At 41.7% G+C, this 24,874-nt stretch overlaps 1 protein-coding gene across 1 annotated transcript in view; it reads left to right on the forward strand.

Annotated features, from left to right (window-relative positions):
- Window positions 1–18,643, forward strand: part of ntn1b (netrin 1b) — a 43,146-nt gene extending 24,503 nt beyond the window's left edge. Inside the window, exons 3-7 of the mRNA XM_046039904.1 lie at window positions 1,000–1,188; window positions 6,415–6,564; window positions 8,547–8,600; window positions 10,876–10,950; window positions 16,684–18,643. Coding sequence (XP_045895860.1) covers window positions 1,000–1,188; window positions 6,415–6,564; window positions 8,547–8,600; window positions 10,876–10,950; window positions 16,684–17,003 — 788 coding nt within the window. The 3' untranslated portion in view covers window positions 17,004–18,643. The remainder of the gene's footprint in view (window positions 1–999; window positions 1,189–6,414; window positions 6,565–8,546; window positions 8,601–10,875; window positions 10,951–16,683) is intronic.
- Window positions 18,644–24,874: the final 6,231 nt, after the last annotated feature.

Consider the following 24,874-nt stretch of genomic DNA (forward strand, 5'->3'; position numbering starts at 1 on the left):
GCGGGGGGCTGGAGCCAATCCCAGCTGACATCGGGCGAAAGGTGGGGTAGCCTACACCCTGGACAGGTCGCCAATCCATTGCAGGGCCACACATAGACATACAACCATTCACACTCACACCTAGGCCGCATGTCACAGGGGGTAAACATCCCCTAGTTCAATTATATATTTTACGCAATTAATTTATGTAATTATTTATTATATAATCTAATGTTGAACATGGGTACAGGTTCCTTAAGCGAAATCGTGGCAGTGCATCAGTGCGTGAGCAGTATGAACTTTGGAGTCAATATTAACGAGAGAAAATAGCAATGACAATAAATCACCAGACTCAGATGTGTGGGAGAACGGAAGAAAGTTTTCCTGCCTGACATCACCAGGGTTCAGAGGTTAAATTCACAAGCAGGTGGCCAAGCGAAAGAGAGTCTGAACCGGGAAATTTCTTTTAGAGGCTCCATTATGCTCAAGACTAAAGCAGGCCAAGCCACGCCATCTGTTTCAATAACCTGTTGTGTCTTAACATGACAAACTTGATTGAGACAAGATTGAGACTGTGGGATGTCTTCCAAGTAAATGCATTTTCTCAGGATCTCAACCGACTGCATTTGGCTTTGCACTACAAATTGCAAATAGGATGGATCTGTAAACACTGTGTGCTGAGTTCATCAATGTCAGATAACAAGCTCATATTTCCAATATCAGCTTTTTCAGGAGCTAAGAAAAACAGCGCTGTTTTGCAGCTTGATGACACTGCATTTGGTTTCATGAGGTCTAAGAGTTTGGAGTTTCTCAACTGACAGGGGACTAAGTAACCATGCAACTGGAGTGAAAACATGACTATTAGCAAAACTGTAGTTACGTGGATTTCACATGACAACAGTGCCACATGGGATTGTTTAAATTCGAGCGCTGAATGTATTATTTCACATTGCGACTAGCTGATCTGCAAAATGTCATGGTAGAAGATCAGCGTCTCTACCTCTCTCTCTCTTTCCTCAGCCTGCCACTGTAACCTGCATGCCCGTCGCTGCCGTTTCAACATGGAGCTGTACAAGCTGTCAGGCCGGAGAAGTGGCGGCGTCTGTCTCAACTGTCGTCACAACACAGCGGGACGCCATTGCCACTACTGCAAGGAGGGATACTACAGGGACATGACCAAGTCCATCTCTCACCGGAGAGCTTGCAAAGGTAACAGGATATGACCAAGCCTGGATGTTATAATGTTATTTGTGTACAGTCTTCAGTGTTCTTACAGTCAGTTTTGGTTAAATAAAAGAATTGGCATTAGATTCAACAGTTGGTGGTTATGTTTTAAACACTTGTTTGAACCACAAAAAGTATTGTCTAGTTGGGGCCTCTTGTTCCTCTGAGTAACCTGGTTTCTGAAGTGCATGTAAACATACTGTAAGAGACGTTTGCAATTCCACCAAAGAAAAAACAGCTTACAGAAAAGAGAAAAGTCCATAATATAAACACAAATATTGTTTTTGTTCTCTCTCCCCTTAATCATCTCACGACCCCTTAGATTTATCTTGTGGCCCTTTGGAGGGGACCTGACCTGTACCACCTAAAACACCGCAGTTCAAAGTAGCTCTACCATCAGCTACTGTAGTAAAATACTATACCTACACATCAATGCATTAGTATTAACTATCTAATAATAAGGTATCTAATAAAAGATCAATCACTTTTTTTCTGCAACCAGATCCTTTACTTTTGTTAGATTAAGCTGATATTTCTGTACTTTCAGTTGAGGAGGAGTTTTGAACGGAGGACTTTAACTTGTAATGGATTATAAAGGAAGGATCTCTGTCCTTCTTCCAACACTGTTTGTTTCACACTTCAGGCATTAAAGGAATTCTTTAAAAAGTTTTGGAGAAAAGCGCCCACCTGTCTCGGTGTCAGTGAACTGACCCGTGCAGCTCTCAAGCTATTTAGAGTCCTCTGTGGATCCCTGACAAGGCAAACATAACAAACAGAACAGAGATGTGACCTGATCCACAGAACTGAGCAGTGGAAACAACTCGCTAATCGTCCCTCTCCCCTATTCATAATTACATGACAGTGCATAGGCACAAAAAAACAACATACACACTCACACACAGGTGCGAGCACATACGTCAGGTTTGAGACTGAGCGGCTCAGGATTAATGTGTGGGGGGGACAAACGCTGAGCTCCTTCTGTCTCGCAGCACTTCGGGGAGTAAAGACAGGCTCTGACGCCCTGAGAAAACAAACTGCTGTCACTCACCAGCAAAATAACACAGATGTAAAAAATGCTGCTACATATTTGTGCCTGTCTCTGTCTATGTGAAAGTATGTTTGACTACAAAGTAGACATTAATGTGAGATGATGATGTACTTTTTGAGGGAAAGTCTGTTTATAGTCTGTTTATATGGGGAAAATTAACTACAACAGCAACAAAAAAAACATGTTTCAAATGATTACAGATTTTATGGCAGTACTTCTGCACGCTGCTTACAAAATTTGATGCTATTGTACATTCACTTTGTAATTTCTTACCACATACTAATGACAAATGAGTGAGTATGGGCAGATGCACATATTGCGGTCTTGAGAAACATCCACAGCTGAGCTATGATTGGCTGGCGTCAGGGTCTCAGGATGCCTATCCTCCGGTGCCCCTATCTTTGGTATACCGCTGGCTATTCAAACGCAGGGACAGCAACATGATATTTCCTACTGCATGCCACAACAGTCCCCCCCTTCTAATTCACGCTGACTCATTCAACTTGCATGAAACGAAAGAAAAGGCAGCAGGGCCAACAAAAGAGTTTTATTTTAGAGACGGAGATCACTCTCAAACAAAGCGCTGGGATCGATTTACTGCATGTGGCAGTGTTGTGCTGAACACAAGCTTGATAGATCATCTGTATAGCTACAAAAAAAAAAAAAGACAAATGGTTCTTTGCAGCTTTGTTTCACTCTGCCAGCATAAATATTTTCACAAGCTATATTTGGGGTGTGGTTAGGTTCAGGGGGATGGAGCTGGGAGCAGGTTAGTGTAACAGAGGTTCTCACTTTGCCTAATGATGTAGCAACATCCATAGATCTCTGCAAAGTCTTTCCAAACTGCTGGATCAGTAACTTAAAAAGTTCAAGCCCCTCTCCCCATCCCTCCATATACCCAGGCCCTGCTCTGGGATCAAACCCAAACAGCCTGATTACTGCCTTTCTCCTCAGGTGACAGAAACAGGGTGATGTGACATCAGTTAGAAACCACTATATTTATTGTTCAAATCAGCCAACCATCCCACTCTGCTGTTGTTGGACAGGAAATACAGCACTGTGCCAACATAGCCAGGAGGAAGTCTGCTTTCATTCCCTGTTCCTTGGACCCCTCCCACCCTCCGCCAACACTCCACATCTCAACAAAATGTCCTCTCAACGATTCGCTTAATAGTTGTAGGTATAGTGAAAAAAATGGCTCTTCTGCACTATGCAGCGCCTACATCTCCAGTGGCAGCGTGGAATGCCTCATGCTTTATTTTCCAGATTAACAACTTCACCCCTCATCAAGCGCAGTATAAACATGGCTCTTGGAGGACCATAGTCCCCCCACCCCCCCAACAGTTTGTTATTTTCCCCCCATCCCCTCATACGTTTGGCAGTCTAAGACTTTAACTAGGCACAGCGAGTCCACAGAGATGAAGCTGGTACATGGTTCACTGAACTGCACTCCTCCGAACCCCTCAGCAACCATTCAGCTCCACAGGTCCCCCTCTGCAATTAATTAATGTGTCCAGTTTGTAGCACCCCCTGCTAAGGCAGTGAGGCTGTGGTTTGCATTAGGGGACTTTGAGGTACGAAAGATATCGTCAGTCTACCTGACATTACAAATTATACAAAACTGACTGTGACATTTTATTTATTTATTGTCTTTATTCAGTATGTCACATTTAATGTAAAGTAAATGGTCACAGTGTGTTAGATGAGAAGATTGACAAATATGAAGCCAGCAGCTGCTTAGCTTAGCACAAAAACTGGAAACAGCTAGCCTGGATCTGTCCAAAGATCCGCATTCAAGCACTTCTAAAGCTCACTAATTAACACTTAATATCTTTTATATTTAGAGAGACCATATTACGTTTTTACATGGGGTTATGTGCCAGACAGTATACGAAGCTAAGCGTCTCCTGGCTGTAGCCTTATAGAAAGCCAAAGTCACACAGTCACGGCTGGACTAACCTCTGTTCCTCCAGCTTCTTTCATTCTTCGATCTCTCATTCAGCATTACATTCATCTGTTTTTCTAAAAAATTTAGTGTTTTCCTGGGGTTTAGGGTCCTGTTCTAACACAAATTGCCATCTACTAGAGCACTTGCAATAATAAGATTGTGATTTAACAATTACTTTGTTAGCATGCAAGAAAACTACAGCCTGGCAGCACTTGTACTTAAGTCGTCATAGCTTGGTTTGCTCTATATCGATAAGTCACCAACCCTCTCTTCTATTTTAATTTCCAACGTCTTAGCTGTAATGCTGTCTAAAAACATGTACACAGTTCATTACAGACATGTCTGAGCTAGCCACTAGCTGTGACATTTAACCCTCAAGGGTCTAGGGTTTTGGGGAAATGGTGTTGTTAAAGGCTGTTTAAAAACAGAAATAATGCATTAACCCACAATATTAGATTGTTTAAAAAAAAATTACTATCCTTATCTAAACATATGGAGTAAACCACACACATACCGTTCAGAAAGACTCTGTGGCAAGTCTATAATTTGTATTTAGTTAATGATGTTGTCACAAATGTCAATGAGGTTTTCTTACTTCTGGAGAACCTGTACGTTTTCAGTCCATTTACTAGACAGAAATGACAGTGGTATCAATCTTCCCATGTAACTCTCGGCAAGGATACAAATAAGCATGTTTCTGAATCGGTTGCTTTAAAAAATAGGCCCAGACTGCGACTTCATAATGTTGAACTTTATATTTTAAATTTTATTGTTCTGATCCCACCCTGAAATATTATAGGTAAAAGCCTTAGAAGTTGACGCCCACAGTATAAACATGCCCGAGCAAACAGAGAGTTTATTTTTCAGATTTAATTTCATTTATTTTTGGTAGATAAAAACGGCAAAGTAGCAGCCAGAAGAAGATTTTGTTGGTAGAAATGGTTTGACTGACTCAAATCTTCTCCATAGCACATCATTGCGATTTTTCTACATTGCTACTTCTTGTAATCTGCGTTATGTGATGATCATTTGATTGCATTTGTAATTTCCATTAAACAGCCCTCCATCACTGACAAACTTATATTGAATTCTTAGAGGAAATGAACTGGATCCCGAAAGAATTTGCCATTTTATTTCATTTCATTTCAACAAATACACTTGGAAGAAGCTTTAACGATACAAATCAAGTAGAACAAAAACAAAGAAGTTAGAACAAAAAAAAAAATAAAAAGATTTAATAAGCATCTTGTTATGTTCATGAAGCTCCATAAATTCCAACTAAAAGCAACTCCAACCTCTACTGGACCACTTCAAGCAAATTTCAAATTACTCTGCTGGTACATATAACACATGCAGAGCTAATAGGGAGGCTGGGCTTCCACTTCAAACACTGGCTTTATAGTAAACGTTTGGCAGAGCACACACACACGCACACACACACACACACACACACACACACACACACAGAACAAATTTCTCACATTTAACTTGCGATCCCCCCAACTAACAGCTTAAACAGACTTTGAAGTGCGTTCCACTCGTCCATTAATGGGAAACATTATTCAGGCAAGGGACTCTTTGCCAAAAAGCTTTACATTGGAAACTCAATCTGAAGAGCACACAATCTGTCTGATCACAACTCTACAGAGGACACAAAGCCTGCTCTCAAGAAGCTCAAACACACATGCATAATATATACATTTATACACGCAGTAGGGCGATACTGTGCGCAGTGAAATACTATGATTAATCAAGTTATTTACTCTTCTGCGTGCCTTCCAGAGCAGACCTAATGAAGAATCCTACGGCCATTATGGGTGGAGGGAAGCAGTGTAATTTGATTGAGGTTTTATGCTGGTGCAAGGCCCAGTTCCCCATCTGTGATGGTCTGGAAGGAAAACACAGCCTGCTCTAATATCAATGATTTCTCACTAGGGTTTAGTGCTAAGATTACTTTTTATTGTATGGAATATGTAGAGTCAGCAGCAGAGGACGGGCCTGAGACATACTGTAGTCATTTGTCTGTGAAGGTTCTCAGTCATCCAGGTCATAGTTATCCAATAGTAACTGTAGTCATTTGAAACTTGATATTTGTTTTGTAATGGCACTGTCTTTGTAAACTGCCCGTGTTCTCATTTTTCAAATCACAAGTTTACTTGTGTACAATCTAGCTTGATGTTCCTGTGCTGTTTTCCCTTCTCCTTTCCTCACGCAGCATGTGATTGCCATCCAGTTGGAGCAGCAGGGAAGACCTGTAACCAGACAACAGGCCAATGCCCCTGCAAGGATGGAGTGACAGGAATCACCTGTAACCGCTGTGCCAAGGGCTACCAGCAGAGCCGCTCTCCCATCGCCCCCTGCATAAGTAAGGGTGACTTCTACCACCTTTACATAGGATCCAGGGAATGTTAATCCTGGTCATCTGGTACACCTTTTTCATGAGGGATACTTTATAGTTGATAAATAGTTAACTGACAGTTAATTGGTTAACAGGTCATATACATAAAATTAACTGTAGCTAAAAAGGCAGTGATAGACAAGACAACCTGATACCGACCTCTTTATAAATGATAAAAATCAGCTACTGCTGAAAGCTAGAAAGTCAAGCTGAAAAGTTATTTTAAACTTGATCAAGATCAGCTGCTCATGCTCAGATACACACTTAAGGACCAGCAAAATTATGTGTGTCTTTATGAAATATTTGGTTGTAGAAGCTTGTTGGCGTAGGGATTACTTGCAGTGCTAGTTAGTGAACTAACTACTGCAGCTGGGAGCTAACTAGTTGGTCACAATCGCTCCTGGACCTTCTCTCTGTTTTTACTTTCCCTGCCTGGAATTTTGTTCACCATTATACACCATTTTCACTTTAAACTTGGTTGCTAACAGGACGATATGTTCACACAGTATTCAAAAGATGCTTCTCTGGCAAAGGAGCTTAAAAAATGTTGATAGTGACACATAAGCCGTTATGGCATCCGGCTCGCCGTTCCTCTTTTCGGCTCTGTCAAGATGGCTCACTATTGGTCAACGATGGAAATCCATTGGGTCAGAGTTCATTAAAGTTCAACTTGATGAAAAAAACACTCATGCCTTTAGTCAAGTTGGTCAAGTCAAGTGTAATATCAGCAGTTACGTGGTCCAAGAACACTTTACAGAAAAACAGAGACACATAAGAAAATGAAGAGTTGGAACAGTCTGGAACACATGACAAGATACCTACATTAAAAGACAATAAAATACATAATTATTAAACAACAAGAAATAAACAAGTGGTTGGTTTAGCCCAATCAGTCTAAGCTTTGTTACCTAGACTCCATCAGCGATAACAAATCCTGATAAGTGCCTTGGGACAAGACCTGAAAAGGGCAGGACATTTGTTATGCATGAATTCATGGCTCACACTCATATTTTGGATAGATATTTGGCTGTTTAAACCAGAGCCTGGATAAACAGACCATTACAGCTCGCCTAACATGACTTTGTGTGCTTTCAACACCGTTAATGGTCCGTCTCACAATAAATCCCCAGAATCAGTCCAAGGGAATGATGGCTGATATGTTTATTGGCTGTATCTGTTGCCTGCAGATTCCAGGCCCTAGGCAATAAACGCCAACACCTCACAGAAACAGAGATGGGTCGCTAGTAGCTGCTTTAGCTACTAGCATCAAGTCGCTGGCTGGCATGAACAGATAACCTAACAGTGATGTCTGGGAGGACATGTACACACTAACAAATGTCCACTATGTTAATCAGGTTGACATTTCTGATAAAGTCGTGTGTGGAAACTGGACATTGGTCCCTGTGGACTTCAAAATCAGGGCGTTACGTTTGGCCAGAATCCACAACAATAATTTAAACCTGTGAACCTGCTGGAACAGGAATTCTTAAAATGTGTTAGAAAGGTAACACATGTAGTGTAACCGTTGGGGGAAATGGGGATTTTAAGAGCAGAATATATTTGGTTTCTCATATATTTTTTGAGATAATGTCTTTTTGGTTTTAATAGTATGATATAAAAGTTTTGTGTTATCCAACTCCCTGCCAGCTCCGACTTTAACAAGACCGGCGGCCTTGGCTCTCTGTACCTACAACAGACCATAATCAGGAAGGAGCGGGACATTAATAGGAAACTCACAGTCTTTATACATTTTTCAGCACATCTGTGTGTCAGACTCAGCTTTCATTCGTGTATGTTTTGTGTTTTTTCACATGAGGTAAAATTCTGCTCATCAGAGAATAACCAGGAAATTGAGCCACATATTTTACCTCATCACATAAGTTTTATTCTGTGTGCATTGCAATACGATTACAAAGTAAAATCTGTATCTATTCCTCTCTTTGTCACAGAGATCCCAGTTGCATCTCCGACAGCAACTTACAGCAGCTACGAGGAGCCGTCAGGTGAGTAACACAGTACATATCCTGCTGATTTTAGGGCAATGAAACAAGTCAAAACTCCCTTGGATTAACGTAATTTATCTCTGATATGTTCTGTTTTCAATTCAGTGGTATTGCTCTTTTAATTAATGTGTTTTCCAATGTTATTTTATCACAGATTCTTTAACACTGTGCAATTAAACTGCTTCTTCGTACACGTAATGATGTGTGCATTTCTAGCACATGCATCCATTCACATTCTCACTCCTCAACTAAACACAAGTCAGTGAGGTCTGACCGCCGATGATGTAAACTCCAGATATTTTGCTAGTGCTCCCTGTTGCCTTGTTGCCTGTATTCCCAGCCTGCCCAGCAGCCTCCCGAGGGTTTCAGCCCTAATCTGATTACATGCTTCATTTGCACCAGTTTGTATTTCAATCAAGGCTGGCTGCGCCGACAGTGAAGTCCTGCCTGACCCTATTGTTCATGTGCTCTGACAAGGGTCTCCATGTTGGACTGCTGACATTAGACGATGTGCAACAAAAATACTTACCTGCAGTTTTAGCCTAATTTCTGTGTCTGTCCTTTAATGGCTGGTTAGAATGACTGTTCCTAAATGTAATTAGCCAGAAGCAAACAGGCTAAACCTGTTGCCTTAGCTGTTTAGGTGTTTATTAAAGTAATTTTCACCATGATACAGGTTGGGTTGAATAGGCTGAGTCACATCATCGATCAGTGTCTGATGAGAGTGGCGCCACTGACTTCGTTGAGCTTTGTTGTGAGTCCCACTTCCTACTATAGTGACTGCAGAGGCTGTGTGGAGTTTGGATTCCTGTCAGAAACTCTACAGTGTCACCACCCTCCAAATTAGGAGCAGTGTGGTCCCCAGGGACCCGGCAGAATGAACGTGGCACTGCTGCAGAGAAACACAAAGGGGGCGTTTGTCCTCGCAGCAGGAGATTGGACCTTAATGAGAGCTGTGGGTGTAATGGCCCAGTGCGGAGATTGCGCTAAGGGGCTAATGGGCAACGTCAGCTATCAAAGGGAGGTTTGATAAAGGCCCCCAGGGGCCAGCAGGAGATAAAGAGGCCCCCCCGCCCTCAGCACTTCATTTACATGGAAATCAGGCATGCTCGATATGGACTCGTCAAATTAATTTACTTTGGGATTTCCTCTTTTCTTATTTCTCCTGCCATCCCAAAAAGCAGCCAGGCATTCCACCAGAAATGCTTTCTCTACATACATGAATTCGATCCTCATCCCACATCCCAAACCGCTCTTTTTTTTTGAGAGGGAGGAGAGGGGCGTTTTTTTCTTCCTCAATCATTACCCAGGCAACCTCATTCACACAGAGTATAATGGGGAAGAAAGGGGAAGACTGGACAGAGGGCTGGAAGAAATAATGAAGTTTGTCCATATTCAGGCAAGCTGAAAGGTCCCCTCTCTCTCTCAACTGCCCCCTCCTTTCTCTTCAGACTGCCCAGCCCAGCTTTCCCACCCCCCCACCCCCCCAAAAAAAGAGCGCACAAGGCTTATTGCTCTGGGAGAGGCGGAGTAGGAGGGGGGCAACACTCAGAGATGATCTGGTTCCAATTTGTGTCAGTGAGTGGAAAGTGGAGGGAACAAATGATTTCAATTTTTCAGTTTGGCCTCTGGTCCCACTACCAGCTCCCTCATTACAAAAGGTACCTGGCGCAGTGACAACGCAACAGCAGTGGCCATCGATAAAGCCCTTTGGCAAGCTAATCCAGATGCACTTACACCGGTGTGAAAGGGATACTGCCAAGACATTAATCATAAGTCTGTGAGCTTCTTTCTCTGGTGGCCACATAACATTTAGCCTTGGCCACTGTTAGTGTATTCACTTTCTCGCCTCATGTGGCTAAGATGCTGCAACGGGTCCCTCCTAATTTTTGGTAGGTCACTAGCTAACCCCCCCCCCCCCCACCACCACAATGACCTTCTTTTGTGCAGGGGTGACCTATGTTGCCCTCAGAGTTCACACAATGCATGCCAGGACACTGACGAGGGAACGGGCTGCAGTGTAAAAGTTGGAAGGGGTATAGTAGGAGTGTGTTGACAGACACAGGAGGATCTGTGTAAGCTATAATCCGTTCCACAGTGGCACTTTGAAGGCGTCTTAGGGACCCTGGGGGCACAAATTTTACATTTAAAGTTCATCCAGCTGGAACCCGGCCTGATGATGACACAACTTTTATAAGAGGCTTTTTACAAATTGCTGGATGAAATTTGCTATCTAACTTTGACTCTTTCTTTCCCTCTCACCTCTTTTCCCTAGATTGTGAATCTCACTGTAAAGCTTCCAAGGGAAAGATGAAGATCACCATGAAGAAATACTGTAAAAAAGACTATGGTGAGTGAGTCCAATATGCAGGAATGTGTGCTGCCAGACGTCAGTCAGCAGTCAAGAGGTCGGATGTCTCAATTAATCAGATCCCGAGCAAAGCCAATCCTCACCCTGGTGCTGCTCTCTTGTGTCTCCGTGATGGCTTACTTACTTACGTACACAGCCTGAGGCAATGTCCGCAAATTCAGATTCATCTGAAAACACATCTTTTCTCTTTGTTGTGAGCTTCCATTTACACTTAACTGACAATTCCCACCACTGAAAATGAAGGTTTTCAAAAACCTCTTCCAGAGTGGATAATCTTTAAAGAGAAAACTGAGCTTTTCAGTACACATGACTGTCAGCCAACATTCTGTCGCTATTTTCTTACTTTGTATGCTGATACAACTCATTTGATCACTCAGTAGATTTTCATCAACACATGTCTCTTTTTCTGTTGTCAAGAGTACAAAATAGAGATTCAATTGAGGGTATTTATGCAAATATCCAGGAATTATTGTTAGCAACAGGTAGCATTTACCATCATTCAAATCACTATTAAATGCTTGTAGAATCATGGAACAATAGAAATACAATGTAAAGAGAGTCAAAACACCTGTATTTTTTGATCAGCTATTGCAGATCACAGTTCGATCACAGAAGCGACAGAAAGGAGCCCAATTCTGCTGGGACCAAACAGAGAATCACATTTTTTAAATAGTCTATAGATTTGGCCACACTCCACACACCAGATGTTCCTGGTAAGTGTGGTTGTTTGCTAATGTAAAGAAAAAAAAGATTTACCCAGCACTACAGTATAATGTTTTGCAAAGTTGTGGGAAAAGTCCTGAAAATCCATGTGTGGCTAGAATGTGGTTTGTCATGTAAATAGCGTCCCTATTAGTGTCGACAAGGCCTTTCTTAAAGGAACAGTTTGAAATTTTGGGAAATATGTTTATTTGCAGAGAGTTTAGATGAGAATATTGATACCTCTTATCTGTCAGGTAAACATGTAGCTTGAGTTAGAGCTAAACAATTTGAAATTGCAATATGGCCTACTGCAATTTTTTTGCAAAGTGTGTGTCAAAATATCATATATTGTCATGGTGCAGCGATGTCCTGGCCTACACATCATATTCTACAGACATCTGTTGTTTGGTACAGAACCTTGCAGAAATCATACCATAATCATTTAATGTATATTTTTCAATGAAAATGAAAATAATTATTTAAAATGATCATTCCCTCCAATATCGCCAATCACATCGCAATTGCAATATCAGTCAAAATAAGTGCTATTAGATATTTTTTTCAAAATTGCTCAGCCATGGCTGGAGTCAGCAGCTATTTAACTTAGCTTAGCATAAAAGTGTGAAAATGTCAGTTCACTGTTTGACGTGGGGATTCATGCTATTTCTTGTTCTAGTCTTCTTCCAAGACTATTATTTAGCGCAGTGACTTGGTCTCTGCCAAGAAATAACAATAACAAAATATAAGTTGTTAACTAGTAAGCTTTAGAGGTGCTGAAAGTGTGATTTTGTTACCTTTGGACAAAGACAGGCTGACTGTTTCCCCCTGCACAAACAGGCATATTTCCTCAAATGTTGAACAGTTCCTTCATCTGGGTACAGGGGAGTGACACCAATTGGGTTACTTTAAAAATGGTGCTGGCAATGCACACAAAATAAATATGACCAAGATGAATAGTTCCTGAAGGTAATTTTCTAAACTTACCTGAGAGTTTCCTCAGATGTGTTGCTTATCCTCTGTATCTGTATGTATTGTATTGAGTAAAAGCCTCTGCACCTCCTGGCTCTGTCCACTTCTTCAACCCTGCGTTAACTGTCAGTGTCTGTCTATGGTAAACATATGGTAGGACCTGCACCACTGTACGCTCTAGAGGAGGAACAGACTGCACAAACATGGTGGAAAAGCTTTGTCCAGCTCAGTCAGCCTGAAGCATTTGGAAAACCTTTAGACTTTTTAGAGCAAATCCCATACTAACAAGAGAAGCCAAAACACACAGCAATCACATTATGTTGTCAATTAATCCACAGAACAAGTGGTGCAGCTGAAATACATTTAACAATGTAGTGCCAATTAAATAAATATCATATTACAGGGTCTGAAATTATATATTCAAAAGCTGGTATCACCAGAATATGTCAGCAAATTTGTTTTCATGATTGATGAAACTTGTCCTTTATCCTTCAAACATAAACAATAGCAGATTATTATACCTGTAACAGGACACAGGAGAATATAGGAATATAACAGATGCAGCAGTAGAATATGTTTTTTGTCCTATTGTGAAGCTCGACTTTCACTCACATGGCACCGACATCCACTCCTGTCTTTAGATTTTCTGTCCCATTAATCACTGCAATATAATGGCTTATCTGTTATCGGTAGATCCACGTCTGTAAACCACAAAGACAAAAAAAAAATCTCAAAAAAACCTTAGATGCAGATCCAATGCTGAACATGATATAGTCTCCTCTCAGTCAGGTTTTTGCAACAAGAGGTTGTTTCTGGAATTAAAATCTACACTTGTCTTTGTTACTAAGTCTGCCTTGAGCTGTATCATCAGTGAGTATCTGTCATTCAGATTTCAAAAGACTCTTAATGTAAATTTGTGCATTAACCAATTGTAGTAAATGTTCGTCACTATTAGCTCTGCTAGAACCCTTTCAGCTTCCCTTGTGTTAGAGAGGACTAGCTTGTCTCCCATTCAAAATCATCATTGCTGAAACTTCATCTTTATATACTTTAAACGGCATCCAAGTGAAAATTGGCCAAATAAGATTTTCTTCCCCCTTAGAGCTGAGTAGACAGTAATTCAGGCCATTTGTTGCATTTTTCTAGGACGCCAAGTGCAGCCATTATTCATATTTCCACTGATTTAAATCTTAATCATCAGAGCTGAGACAGGCCCTGCGTCTATAAATCAGTCAGGCTGATTCAAGCAAAGCAGGCGGTTCCTGTTGGTTTTTCTCTGAACTTCCTCTGAAAAGTCTGGAAGCAGATGATTCTACTGAGGCAGTATGGCAGACATCATTGCTTAGCATGCATTCCCTCTGCCTCTAATTCATTTCTCAGGCCTGTCGCCTTGCTTTTGTGGGGCTCCTCTGTGTTCTTTGGGGGCCACAACCCCCATGTGTGAGTGGTGATGCAGGCCCCCGGGGGGTCACGGGAAGGGGCCCTCTGTTTAAACACAGTTGTGCGCTCTGCCGGCGCCGAGCATTCCTCGGGGCACAAACAGGTGGTAAATTAGGCAGACGGTGACGGATTGCCACCCCGGGAGAGAAAGAAATATGTTTTGTTTATTCAATTTTTGTTTTTCATCACTGCCGTAGCTACGGAGACAGCGGACACAAAGGGATTATATTCTTGCCTGACACCCTCCTCTGCACACACGCACCCTCCCTCTCCCTGCCACCAGGAGGACAATAAATCAAAGGGCCGTGTGTTTACAGACGCTCCGGGATAGTGCTCAAAGGCAGGGCCCCCCAGCCTCCCTGGGCACCCCTCTGTGCTCACCCAAGGGTAACAGGTCCCTGATCATTCACTCAGCTGATAACCAGAGGGGACTGGGGCCTCAGTGCGGTAATTAAGCGAGCTCTAATTTCATTAGCCCTTGCTTGTTGGTGGCATGCAGTGTCAAGCCGCAGCACACTGACCACAGAAGATAAACCCAGTTGGACGTCCGGCTGTGAGAGAGGCTCGGTTGGCAGCAGTTGTGCGAGTGCACTATCATCTCACACTTATCTCCTCTCTCTCACCATCTGTCTCACCAAACAGTGTCAGCATGCACTATTTGGTAATAGATTGTTTGACCCTGTGCTCTCAGTCTCTCTCTGGTGTCTATTTAGCTCAGACCAAGTGGCAGAAGGTGTGTGCGTGTGGATTTGTGTGTGTTTAAGTATACTGCACAATCTGAGAACATACTTGAGAAAGAAAGAAAAGGAGGCAGACACTGACTGAGAGCCTGAGCCTGGATGCTGTAACCGAGTCTCCTCGGCCTGGAGAGGAGAGCGCTATCTCCGCTGGATTCTCACGCTGTGAAGTTGGATGGGGCTCTGGGAGCAGAACCTGGATAGCTCATGAGGTCGGAAACACATCCCGATTCTCCTGGAACTTTTTCTGTGGCTGGGAAGACAAATAGTGGCCCCTCCTCCCTCCCCCCCTCACACACCCTTTATGTGTCTGGATGAAGGAGAGGGCTGCAATGAATGGCAGGGCTGTGAGAGCTCGCTCTACTCAGCCCAACAAACCTTCTTTCTTCTGAAATTGTGTGCAATTTGCTCACACCATGCATTGACACACATACTCAAACACCCCACTCTTCCGGTTCTCTTCATTCTTGGCAGCGATAGGGGATGGCTGATGAACACAGAAAGTGATCATGTTCAGCCAGAAAGGCAAAGAAAGGGCTAACTCACCTAGCTATTTGAATAAAATAAGAAAGAAATACATTTTGGATTTTGAAATTACTGAGGTAATTTTCTAACTTGCGAGTGTCCCATACCACCACGATGTATGTGTGCACAACAAGTATCATGGTAATTGTTTAAGCATTCAATAAGTTATGGACAGAATGTAAATAGATAAATATAAGATTTGTTCTATGCATATCCAACTGAGTGCATCTTGAGTCTTTCCCATCATCTCTTCCAATCTTCTCCAGATTCGATTAATTCTTACAATTGTTAGCGAACCCACACATACCCACCCACACACATACACACACTTAAACGCTATTAGCACATTCCTAGCCAAACCCACGGAGTTAAAGCACTTCACTTCAAGCACAGATTAGCTCCAGCGCTGTTGAGCTGTTTGCCTCTTGTTGCAATCAGAGTGATGAAGTAATAGTTGCTTCGTCTGACGGAGAATCCATGCAGGGGAGCTTCTGCAAAGGGAGCTTTACTCATTCCCTGGTATGAAAATAACTGTTTCAAGTGGTGTTCCAATAGTTACCAGGTTTAGCTTGATTTAGCCTGCGGTGGTTAATGCTCGGAGTCCAGCTTAACACCTGATAGACCAATTGGAAAGGATTTGTTTCAGATTACTATTAAAAATTTCTCTTTTGGCCATTTATTTTTGCCCCCCAAAAAAGAACCCAATATCCACCTCTTGCTCCTCAAACTCAGCTTGGCCACATGAAGAAAAAGTATTTATTTGCCCCTCACAGGGGAGTGTGTGTTCACATATTCTCCAGGGATCTTTGTGTTCGCACGGGGAGTGCTATGGCAACTGTTGCTGTAATAGGGAGTATGCTCAGGAGCACAACAAGGAAAGGTCACCGATCAGACATGAAAGGAGGGACCAGTGACACGCTGCAAAGTCAGCCATTTCAGGGTCACCTTTAAACAGCAGGTTTTACTGGACCTTTATACAATGTTGTATAAAAGTGTTGGCAGAAGACAGATGCCAACACACACACACAAATAGTTTTTCAGTATGTCAGTGGTTCCCAAACTTTTGTATTTGGCGGATGCACTCCACAGCCCCGTTAGATGATCTGAAGGACCCCTTCATCAGCGTCATGTTCCAAATGCATTCAGATCACGTGATTTTAAAATGAATGTTATTTAACACAGCAGCATGTGGTGTTTAGGTGTTAAGAGCTGATTCAATATGTGGATTTATTTACCCAGGAGTACATATGTACGGTGTACTCAAAAATCACTAGTTTATGATAGGAATACTTGTTCATGTAGGTGATTTAACCCCGGCTTTCCTCTTCTCCTCCACCAGCTGTCCAAGCGCACGTTTTAAAAGGAGACAAGGCAGGCGAGTGGTGGAAGTTCACCGTCAACATAATTTCTGTCTACAAACAAGGTGAGCACCGCATCCGCCGTGGGGACCAGCTGCTGTGGGTGCGCGCCAAAGACGTGGCCTGCAAATGCCCAAAGATCAAGCCTGGGAGGAAGTACCTGCTCCTGGGTACAGACGACGATTCCCCCGGGCAGAGCGGCGTGGTGGCAGACAAGGGAAGCCTGCTCATCCCTTGGAAGGACCTGTGGGGCCGCCGGCTGAGGAAGTTCCAACAGCGTGACAAGAGGGGAAAGTGCTAAAAGTTGCTGGAGAGGAGAGAGAGAGGTTGAGGGAGAGGTGGAAACAAAATAACATCTCCACTGAGATGAATGCAAGGACGAGGAGGAGAAGATGAATGAAAAAAACAAACTGGAAGAGTATAAGATAGATGGGGGACTGAGTGCTGCTGCTCTGAGCTGGAGCGAAGAGTTTAGTGTTTTCTAGGGACTTTTGTGAAGGAGCTCATTCTACAGTTGTTCTGTTTCTGTTTGTCTTTCAAGGTTTGTTTTGTTGTGTAATTGCAGAGTTTGCACCTAATGTTACAGATATGTCACATCCTGACTATGTTACCCATGATGCCGCTGGTTTTTTTTCCACAGTCCCTTGTTCAGTTGTTTTAAAGAGCAATGCATCTACTGTATCACCATTGTGTATTTTAAGAGGATCTATTTCCACTGTGCTGCGTAAAGCATTATTTAGTTAATCGAAGAGACACCGCATGGCACTGAGGGACTCCACTTATGTATGATAAGTTGCTTTTGTAACCTGCCAAACTTTAGATAAACTTTTTCAACAGCTTAAAGTGAAAACTTGTGAAATTATTCATATCTGTGGAAAATATAATAGGTGCCATTTTGCCCGAGAGCTCCCTGCTCATATGCGAGTGTTACCTCAGCGAAACAACTGGTGTTGTGGGAACAAAATGCCATAATGATCCTCTGCTCATTTTGTGTAATGATTTCACATTACAAGCAAGTCTTTGCTCAGCGCTTATTAACCTATCAACAGTATGTTGTGGCTGTGACCTCTGCAATGTAAAGTAACCATACGTGCATACATAGACATTATTTTAAATAGATGGTGCCATAGCATCAACTAGATGTAGAGTAGACATGTCAATCATGCACTTATTTTTACTAGTCAAACGTTTTAGAACATATGAAATATGTTCACATTTTTAGAGTGGCATCCAAAAAAGAATTTAAAAAACATACTGTACCATATGATGCAAAAAAAACCCTTGTATAGTTCAAACCCTGCTTGCCTCACTGATGACTGTTCTGCATGGACTTATGTTTCTGGCTGACATCAACAACCCTGTTCAACTTTGTCACAACTGCAGATAAGTCAGACTTTAGTGTTTATATTCTAATAAAGGACTAAATGTATGTTGGATGTCCCAAACATTTGCAAGTGAGGGAACTGATGAAGTGAACCCTCTCACTTCATAAAAAAAAAAAAGAGAGCACCTATCAAGCAATCCTCATACCACTGACATAATGCATGCTCACTATTTACTGTAGGTGACTGATAGCTAACAATGATTGTGAATTATGTACACATTTAATTTGTAAACAGTGTTCAGTGTTGTGGGAAAATAACCTGTGGAGTGATAAAATATCACTGATGTGTATTGTACAGTGCGTTCAGCACGCTGTGTCAAAAGTTTGTCACCTCAAAGCGACTTTTTGAGGACTGGATTCCATTATCAAGACTTGGTACTCAACAAAAAGGCATGACCGATTGTCTACATGTTACAAAGCTGTATAATATTACTTTTTTTTTATTGTTTGTTAAACATTAACTAGATCTATTTCCATGTGAACTTAACCAGAGTTTTAAATACTAGAGGCTTAATAAATGAAAAGACAAATAAATGAATGTCAGAGAAATGTCTCATGTTTACGTGAGCACCCGGAGGATCACACACTCTCTCACACAAAAACATGCAGTACATTAACACATTCACGTGCACACACATACACACGCACACACGCACACACGCACGCACGCACGCACACACACACACACACACACACACACACACACATAATTACAAGTGGACACCTCAGTACTCTGTGCATCATACTGTATGTCTTCTACTACAACGCACTTATAAAGCCTCTGCCAACACATCTGTACCGACATACTTTGACTTGTTTTGCAGGCATTTGCAGAAAGGTACTCCCTAAAAGACTTCTGCTCTCCATAAATATGATATCGGAATAATTATCAGCTCATGTTTATACATTGGCTTGTAAATGTTGTTTAGCAGTGTCCATTGCAAATGGTTGTGTACTGTCTTGTAATACTAATATATTATGTTTATCACAAATGAATATATTTAATGACACATGAAACAATGTGGCTTTTGTGGTTTTTATTTTTGACCTTTTATTTTTTACTTTTTGCATTGAACTGTAGGTGGCTGTAATGAAAAGTATTGATACGTGTTTGGCTATTGAACAGCCTGATAGAACTGAAAATTAATTCATCTGAAATAAAGCTGTGTAAAAATACAAAACTGAGAATGATCCCAGATTATGTGAAATCTTTAATTATTTTCTACTCCATGATCAAAAGTGTCATTATTTTCTGACTGACTTTTTTATTGCACACCACCACACGCAGACATCTAAACTACTGGGACAGCATTTAATCAAACAATGTGCTCCAATACAATTTTGAGGCATTGGTACTTTTTACTTTACACATTTTGTTAGTTGTAATTACTAGCTACTTTGTAAATCTGCTTGCAAAACATTAGAAGTCAACTGTATATCAAATAGTATTAATAACTCAAATACAATAAAACATTTACCAACAGGAAAGCCCATAAATTTATATTGAAGGACATCTTTAGCAACACTTTAGATTACAGCCCACAAATTACAGTTTGATGAATATTTATATAAAGGGTATTCAAGGTTCATAGTTTAAGGTACATTTGTCATTCTACATCACAGGGCTGCACAATAAAAAGGAAAGTTAGAGCCTCTTTCACGCTACACACAGAACACGAATAGAAATATTTAAAATTAGAATAGAATAAAATAAAAACAATTTATGGTTATTTATATACAGTATATTATTCAAGGTTGCGTGGTATAGTAATGTGCAAGACCAGCATAACAGAAAGTTCCATGTTATTTATTTATGACGGATGAGGTGGAGGTCAGGTGGTATGACAGCGGGTGTTTCTGCAGGCAGGATGAACAGGCTGTGGCTGGGTGGTTACTGTCTTTTATTATCCTTTGGGCTCTCTGCAGGCACCTCACATCACCAATATCACTGATGCCTAATGAAATTAATAAGGGCTCAGATTAGGGGTGTGACCACACACTTAGCTCATGAGATGTTACAATGCACAATATTGGCGTTCACAAGAACAAGACGAGAAGATATTTTAATACTATTATGAATAAATATTTAATGGTCATAGAGCGTGGGATATGGGAAAGTTTTGAGCATTAACTACTTAATTTCCTGCATTCTGGAGAAATCTTCTGCATTGCTTTATGGTGGAAATGTCTTTATTGATGTAAAAGGAAACACAAAATTCTGGTGGCAGGTGACATTTCAAAATATAAAAATGTAATGGAATATAATACAGGAATCAGTAGCTTTTTTGTAGCTTATAGGACAATGCACATTTGTTTCTTCTATATTTGCACGGCAGTTCATGTTTTCTTATTGTGCAAATAAAGCTTTCTTAAAGCATTTTTATTTGTTATTTAACATTTCTTGTTGCAAGCTATTTTTGAGAACAATTTTAACAAATGCTTTCAAAAAGTGTCCCCAGTTTAAATGACACCTATGTTTCCAGTCAGGAAAGGAATCGGGCTGCGCTTCGACGATGATTTCACACCCAGTCTGCCTGGTCAGAGACAGGGAAGGCAGGAGACAACAAAAGTAGTGTCAGGGGAGGAACAAGAGGTCAGGGACTGAGAGCAACTCGTGCAGGACATAGACTGTGTAAAAGAACTGGACGTAGTCAACATGAGATCACCCATTGGTATGTGGACTACTGTTATGAAGCCTTGAGTTTGGCATTTTGGCCATCGCCATCTTGTTTTTTGGGAACTAGACATGACCAGACGTGACGATATTTGGAGGAGACGGTGGTGCTAGCTAGCTTGGTTACCAGGGTGCATCCAAAATTCACGTTAACTGTGATATTAACCAGGATGCTAACTTTGGTTGGCTATAAACAGGCTTAAAACACTCCTAATAAGCTTTTTCAGAGCAGCGGATAAGAGTCGCCTCTATCCATAACCTTTAGCTATGTTTTATTTACTTTTTATTAAAGTATGCATTAGGAAGTACAGCCAAGATGGACTTTTAATGAGAGTACACTACAATCAACACAAGCATCAAAAATGTGTGAGAAACCCCCTTTATCACAGTGTAAGTCTTAGATGTGTGAGCTGTAAAATAAAGCTGCATTCCTTGTACCTATACGGACCCACTAAGAATTTTCTTGATACTCCACATATTTAAAAAAAATTACAATGTAATTTATGAGCTAAAGTTTTAAAACATTTTATCAAATGCAAGGTGCAGTAGTGTAAACGGGCTCAATGAGCACTTATACTCGCAATTCAACAATAATGCAAAGAAGGAATCTTTACAAGAACCTTTATAACTCACATAACTTTTGTGAATGACACTCCGCTTTTACTTTTAACAACTTATTATTCTATTGTAATGTTGATATTTACTTAAGGGAAGGATTTGAGAACTTTTTCAACCTCAGACAATATGTGAATTCTCCAAAGGTAAGTTGTCACTGTCACAAAATGTGAAGCCAACAGTTGAACATTAGAAGTAAATGAATTAAAACATTAGCTGCTGCCAAAGAACTTCAACCATGTCCTGCAGCGCAGACTATCATTTGTGTTGGACACTCTGCGTCTATAAACTTCACAAACAATAAGGACTGGCTGTGAAATTGCTATAATGCAGGCATATTACTAAAAGGGTGATATCACCAACGTGTCTAATCCAAACCGCAGATGTTATTGTTGTAGCTGGGAGGTTTTGGCATCAGTGGAGACCCTTAACTTATTCCTATGGGAGTTTTACACAAAAACACAGAATTCTGAACCTGCTCCAAATGAGAGTCCATCTGTCTTGGCTTGAGGACAGAGTATTGACATACTGCTCCCGCAATGCCCAGTGCAAAATACTCCAAAGGGGCCAACCAATTATATAGTCACTGCAGAAAGTTTAAGCTGTGTTAATTAATATAAAGGCCACCAGGATTACTATGCGTAAAACCGCTCCAAGTGTTGGTTGATCGAGGAGAGAAACCGAGGGGATCAAGAGGCCAGTAGATGGGAGCATGATGGAGGTCTTGCTGTTATAGGTATGTTCAACGTGCCTGTTCAGGTTCCCTGGCTTCTCTGACAATGAGATCACGGTGTCACTCAGAGCCTGCGAAACATGAACAGTTTCCCTCCAGCTTGCTAGGGCCGACTGTTGCACAATCTCATCATGGGACTGTGATTTCTCCCATGATTTGGGCGGGATGGGAGAGCTGAAAAGAGATCTGGGTGTGTGTGAACTTCCCTCCCAGTATGTGCAAAGATAAAACTGGAACAACAAACACACGGACGCAATGTGACCAAAGATTTTGGCATTCTGAATGCAGGGGTCGGGTTTCCATCAGCAGCACCGACTTGGAACTTTCCACACGGATGAATCCCCACAGTCACACCGCTGCCTGTCTCCCTGTTAACAGTGAGAGTACTCCTCGGAAAACAAAGTCAGGCAGGGCGGCGCTGGTGATGCGACACGCTGAGGCTGAGGTGGCAGGGTGGCCCTCTGCCTTTTGATTGTTTGCTGTGCTGACATCTGCCAGGATATGGAAACAGCAAGTGGTTGAGTGAATTGGCTTAAACTCCCATGACATATATTCTACATGTCCACTGATGAGGACAGGGTGGAAAAGGCCCTGATTTCTTTGTCAGACTGTGGCCATAAAAACATTTGGAGGATTTTAATTTATTGCCTTTTCCTGATTGTTCCTTACCCCCGTGTTTTTCCCCATGAAGGTGAGCGGTAAGTGTTACGAGACCACTGCGGCTGTCTGTAATGTTGAAACAACATCACATCTGGGATTATGTGACTTCCACGCGTCCAGCTATGTTTTATGACTCTGTGGGGACACTTACAGTATGCTCCAAGGCCCTTAGACCCAAACGGCCCCAAATTGGGAAGAAAAAGTTCAACAGGACTGCTTTACAAACGTTCTGTGCTCTGCAAGAGTCTAGCGTGAAGGATTATTTGTAGAAATTCCTTCTCGCTGGAATTTAAAAACATTTATTTTCTTACAGCACAAGTTTTGTCTAAAACCATAAATACAGAATTCCACGGACAAATCGAAAGCTCGTAAAAATCTATTGAGACAAATGGCCACCATGGTGGGACAGGAAGTGTTACAGACATCCTAATCCCATTCACATACCCCATCAACAGGCCCAGTACAGCTTTCAGCAGGAAAGGGAAAGAGAAAAAGGGGGGTGATCAGATTGTCCAAAAACAATCTAATTAGTAGGTAATTACAGTGTACTGACAAGATATTCATTAACTTCAGGGTAGATGAACAATGTTTTAATGACAATGATTGGTGTTTTATTACACAGAGAGGGAGAAAACTAATTACTGAGGTCCACCCAAATGAGTGTGGGTAGAGCACTGAGAGGTCTGTAATACTTAAATGGATTAGTTGTTTGGGAAGAAGGAGGAACACCGGAGGGGATCACAGAGACTGATTTGCATTACCCAGCAGCCATGGAACTTTAGCGCCGCCATTCCTAATCTCTATTCACAGACGAGCCCTGCACCTCAGGGGAAGTGACTGTCACAGGAGGACTTCATTTACTTCACTGATGCCACCACATTTCATTTTAGTCAGCGAGGTTCAATCATTGCAATCAGTTCCTGTCAGACTTAAGTCAAATTTTATACATGAGATCTCTACTACCACCACTTTGAGCTGGAAAACTATATGCAATCACGGTCTTTTGTTTTTCCTGAAACCCACTTGGTCTCCTGCTCCTTTCGTCTTAACCCTTCGTAAATCTGCACCAAGGATGCTGTTTTGTTCTAACAAAACTACATTTACATTTATTCATTTAGCTGATGCTTTTTATCCAAAGCGACTTACAATTGCTATACATGTCAGAGGTCGCACGCCTCTGGAGCAACTAGGGGTTAAGTGTCTTGCTCAGGGATACAATGGTGGATGGGTCACAGTGGGGAAACTAAACAATTTAACACTGTTTTCTCAGCTGACTAAATGTATTTGAAGATTGGAAAACAATCATAGACTTTACACATGCAGAGCACAATCCAATTCATGCAAATGTGCATGAAGATTGTCAGAACATATCAAACAACCAATACTATCAAAATAAACCACAGGAATTTGGCAAGACTGGTGTCTTTGAGGAAAATAATGGACATAATGTGAGACACCAACACGCTTCCTTCCTTCCCTGCTAAATGTTTTTCATGTGTCACCCATTTGACTGCAATCTATATACACTGCCAGGTGGTGTGCTGCGTTTTCCACTCTTCTTTTAGCGCTCTTCCATCCGTCGATGGCCACTCTTTTGCTTCCCAGCCTTCATTCACGGTCTGTCAGAATGGGGGAAATGGGGCTCCATGCAACAAAGAGTGAAGCACCTTTGGAGATGGAAGGAGGGCTTAAAGAGGTACTTGATACCAGCCCACTGTGTGACCGCCGCATACACACATATATAGGCGCACACAGGCAAAAAACACGCTCCGAAAAACATATATGTGCACACACACGCACACAATCTCAGACTACAAATGTTTTACACCCTCTGCTTTGACACTAGCTCCTTAGGAGCCCTCCCAACCCCCCACCCCTTCACTTACTCATTCCCTCTCTCTTGCAATGCACATGGTTCAAAAGCTGTATTTTTGGCTTACTAGATTGTAGCACAAAGCCTCTTCTTATGCATCCTGGAGAAGCCCCACTAGAGAGGCCTCGATCCCATCCTGGATAGGAGAGTGCACGCAGACAGAGTTGGTCCTCTTTTTTTCTCATTACCATTTCCATGCAGGATTAAGCCACTTGGCTTTTGGATGCTGTGTA

This window comes from Micropterus dolomieu, linkage group LG02 (assembly GCF_021292245.1).
Source record: "Micropterus dolomieu isolate WLL.071019.BEF.003 ecotype Adirondacks linkage group LG02, ASM2129224v1, whole genome shotgun sequence".
Classification (NCBI taxonomy): domain Eukaryota; kingdom Metazoa; phylum Chordata; class Actinopteri; order Centrarchiformes; family Centrarchidae; genus Micropterus; species Micropterus dolomieu.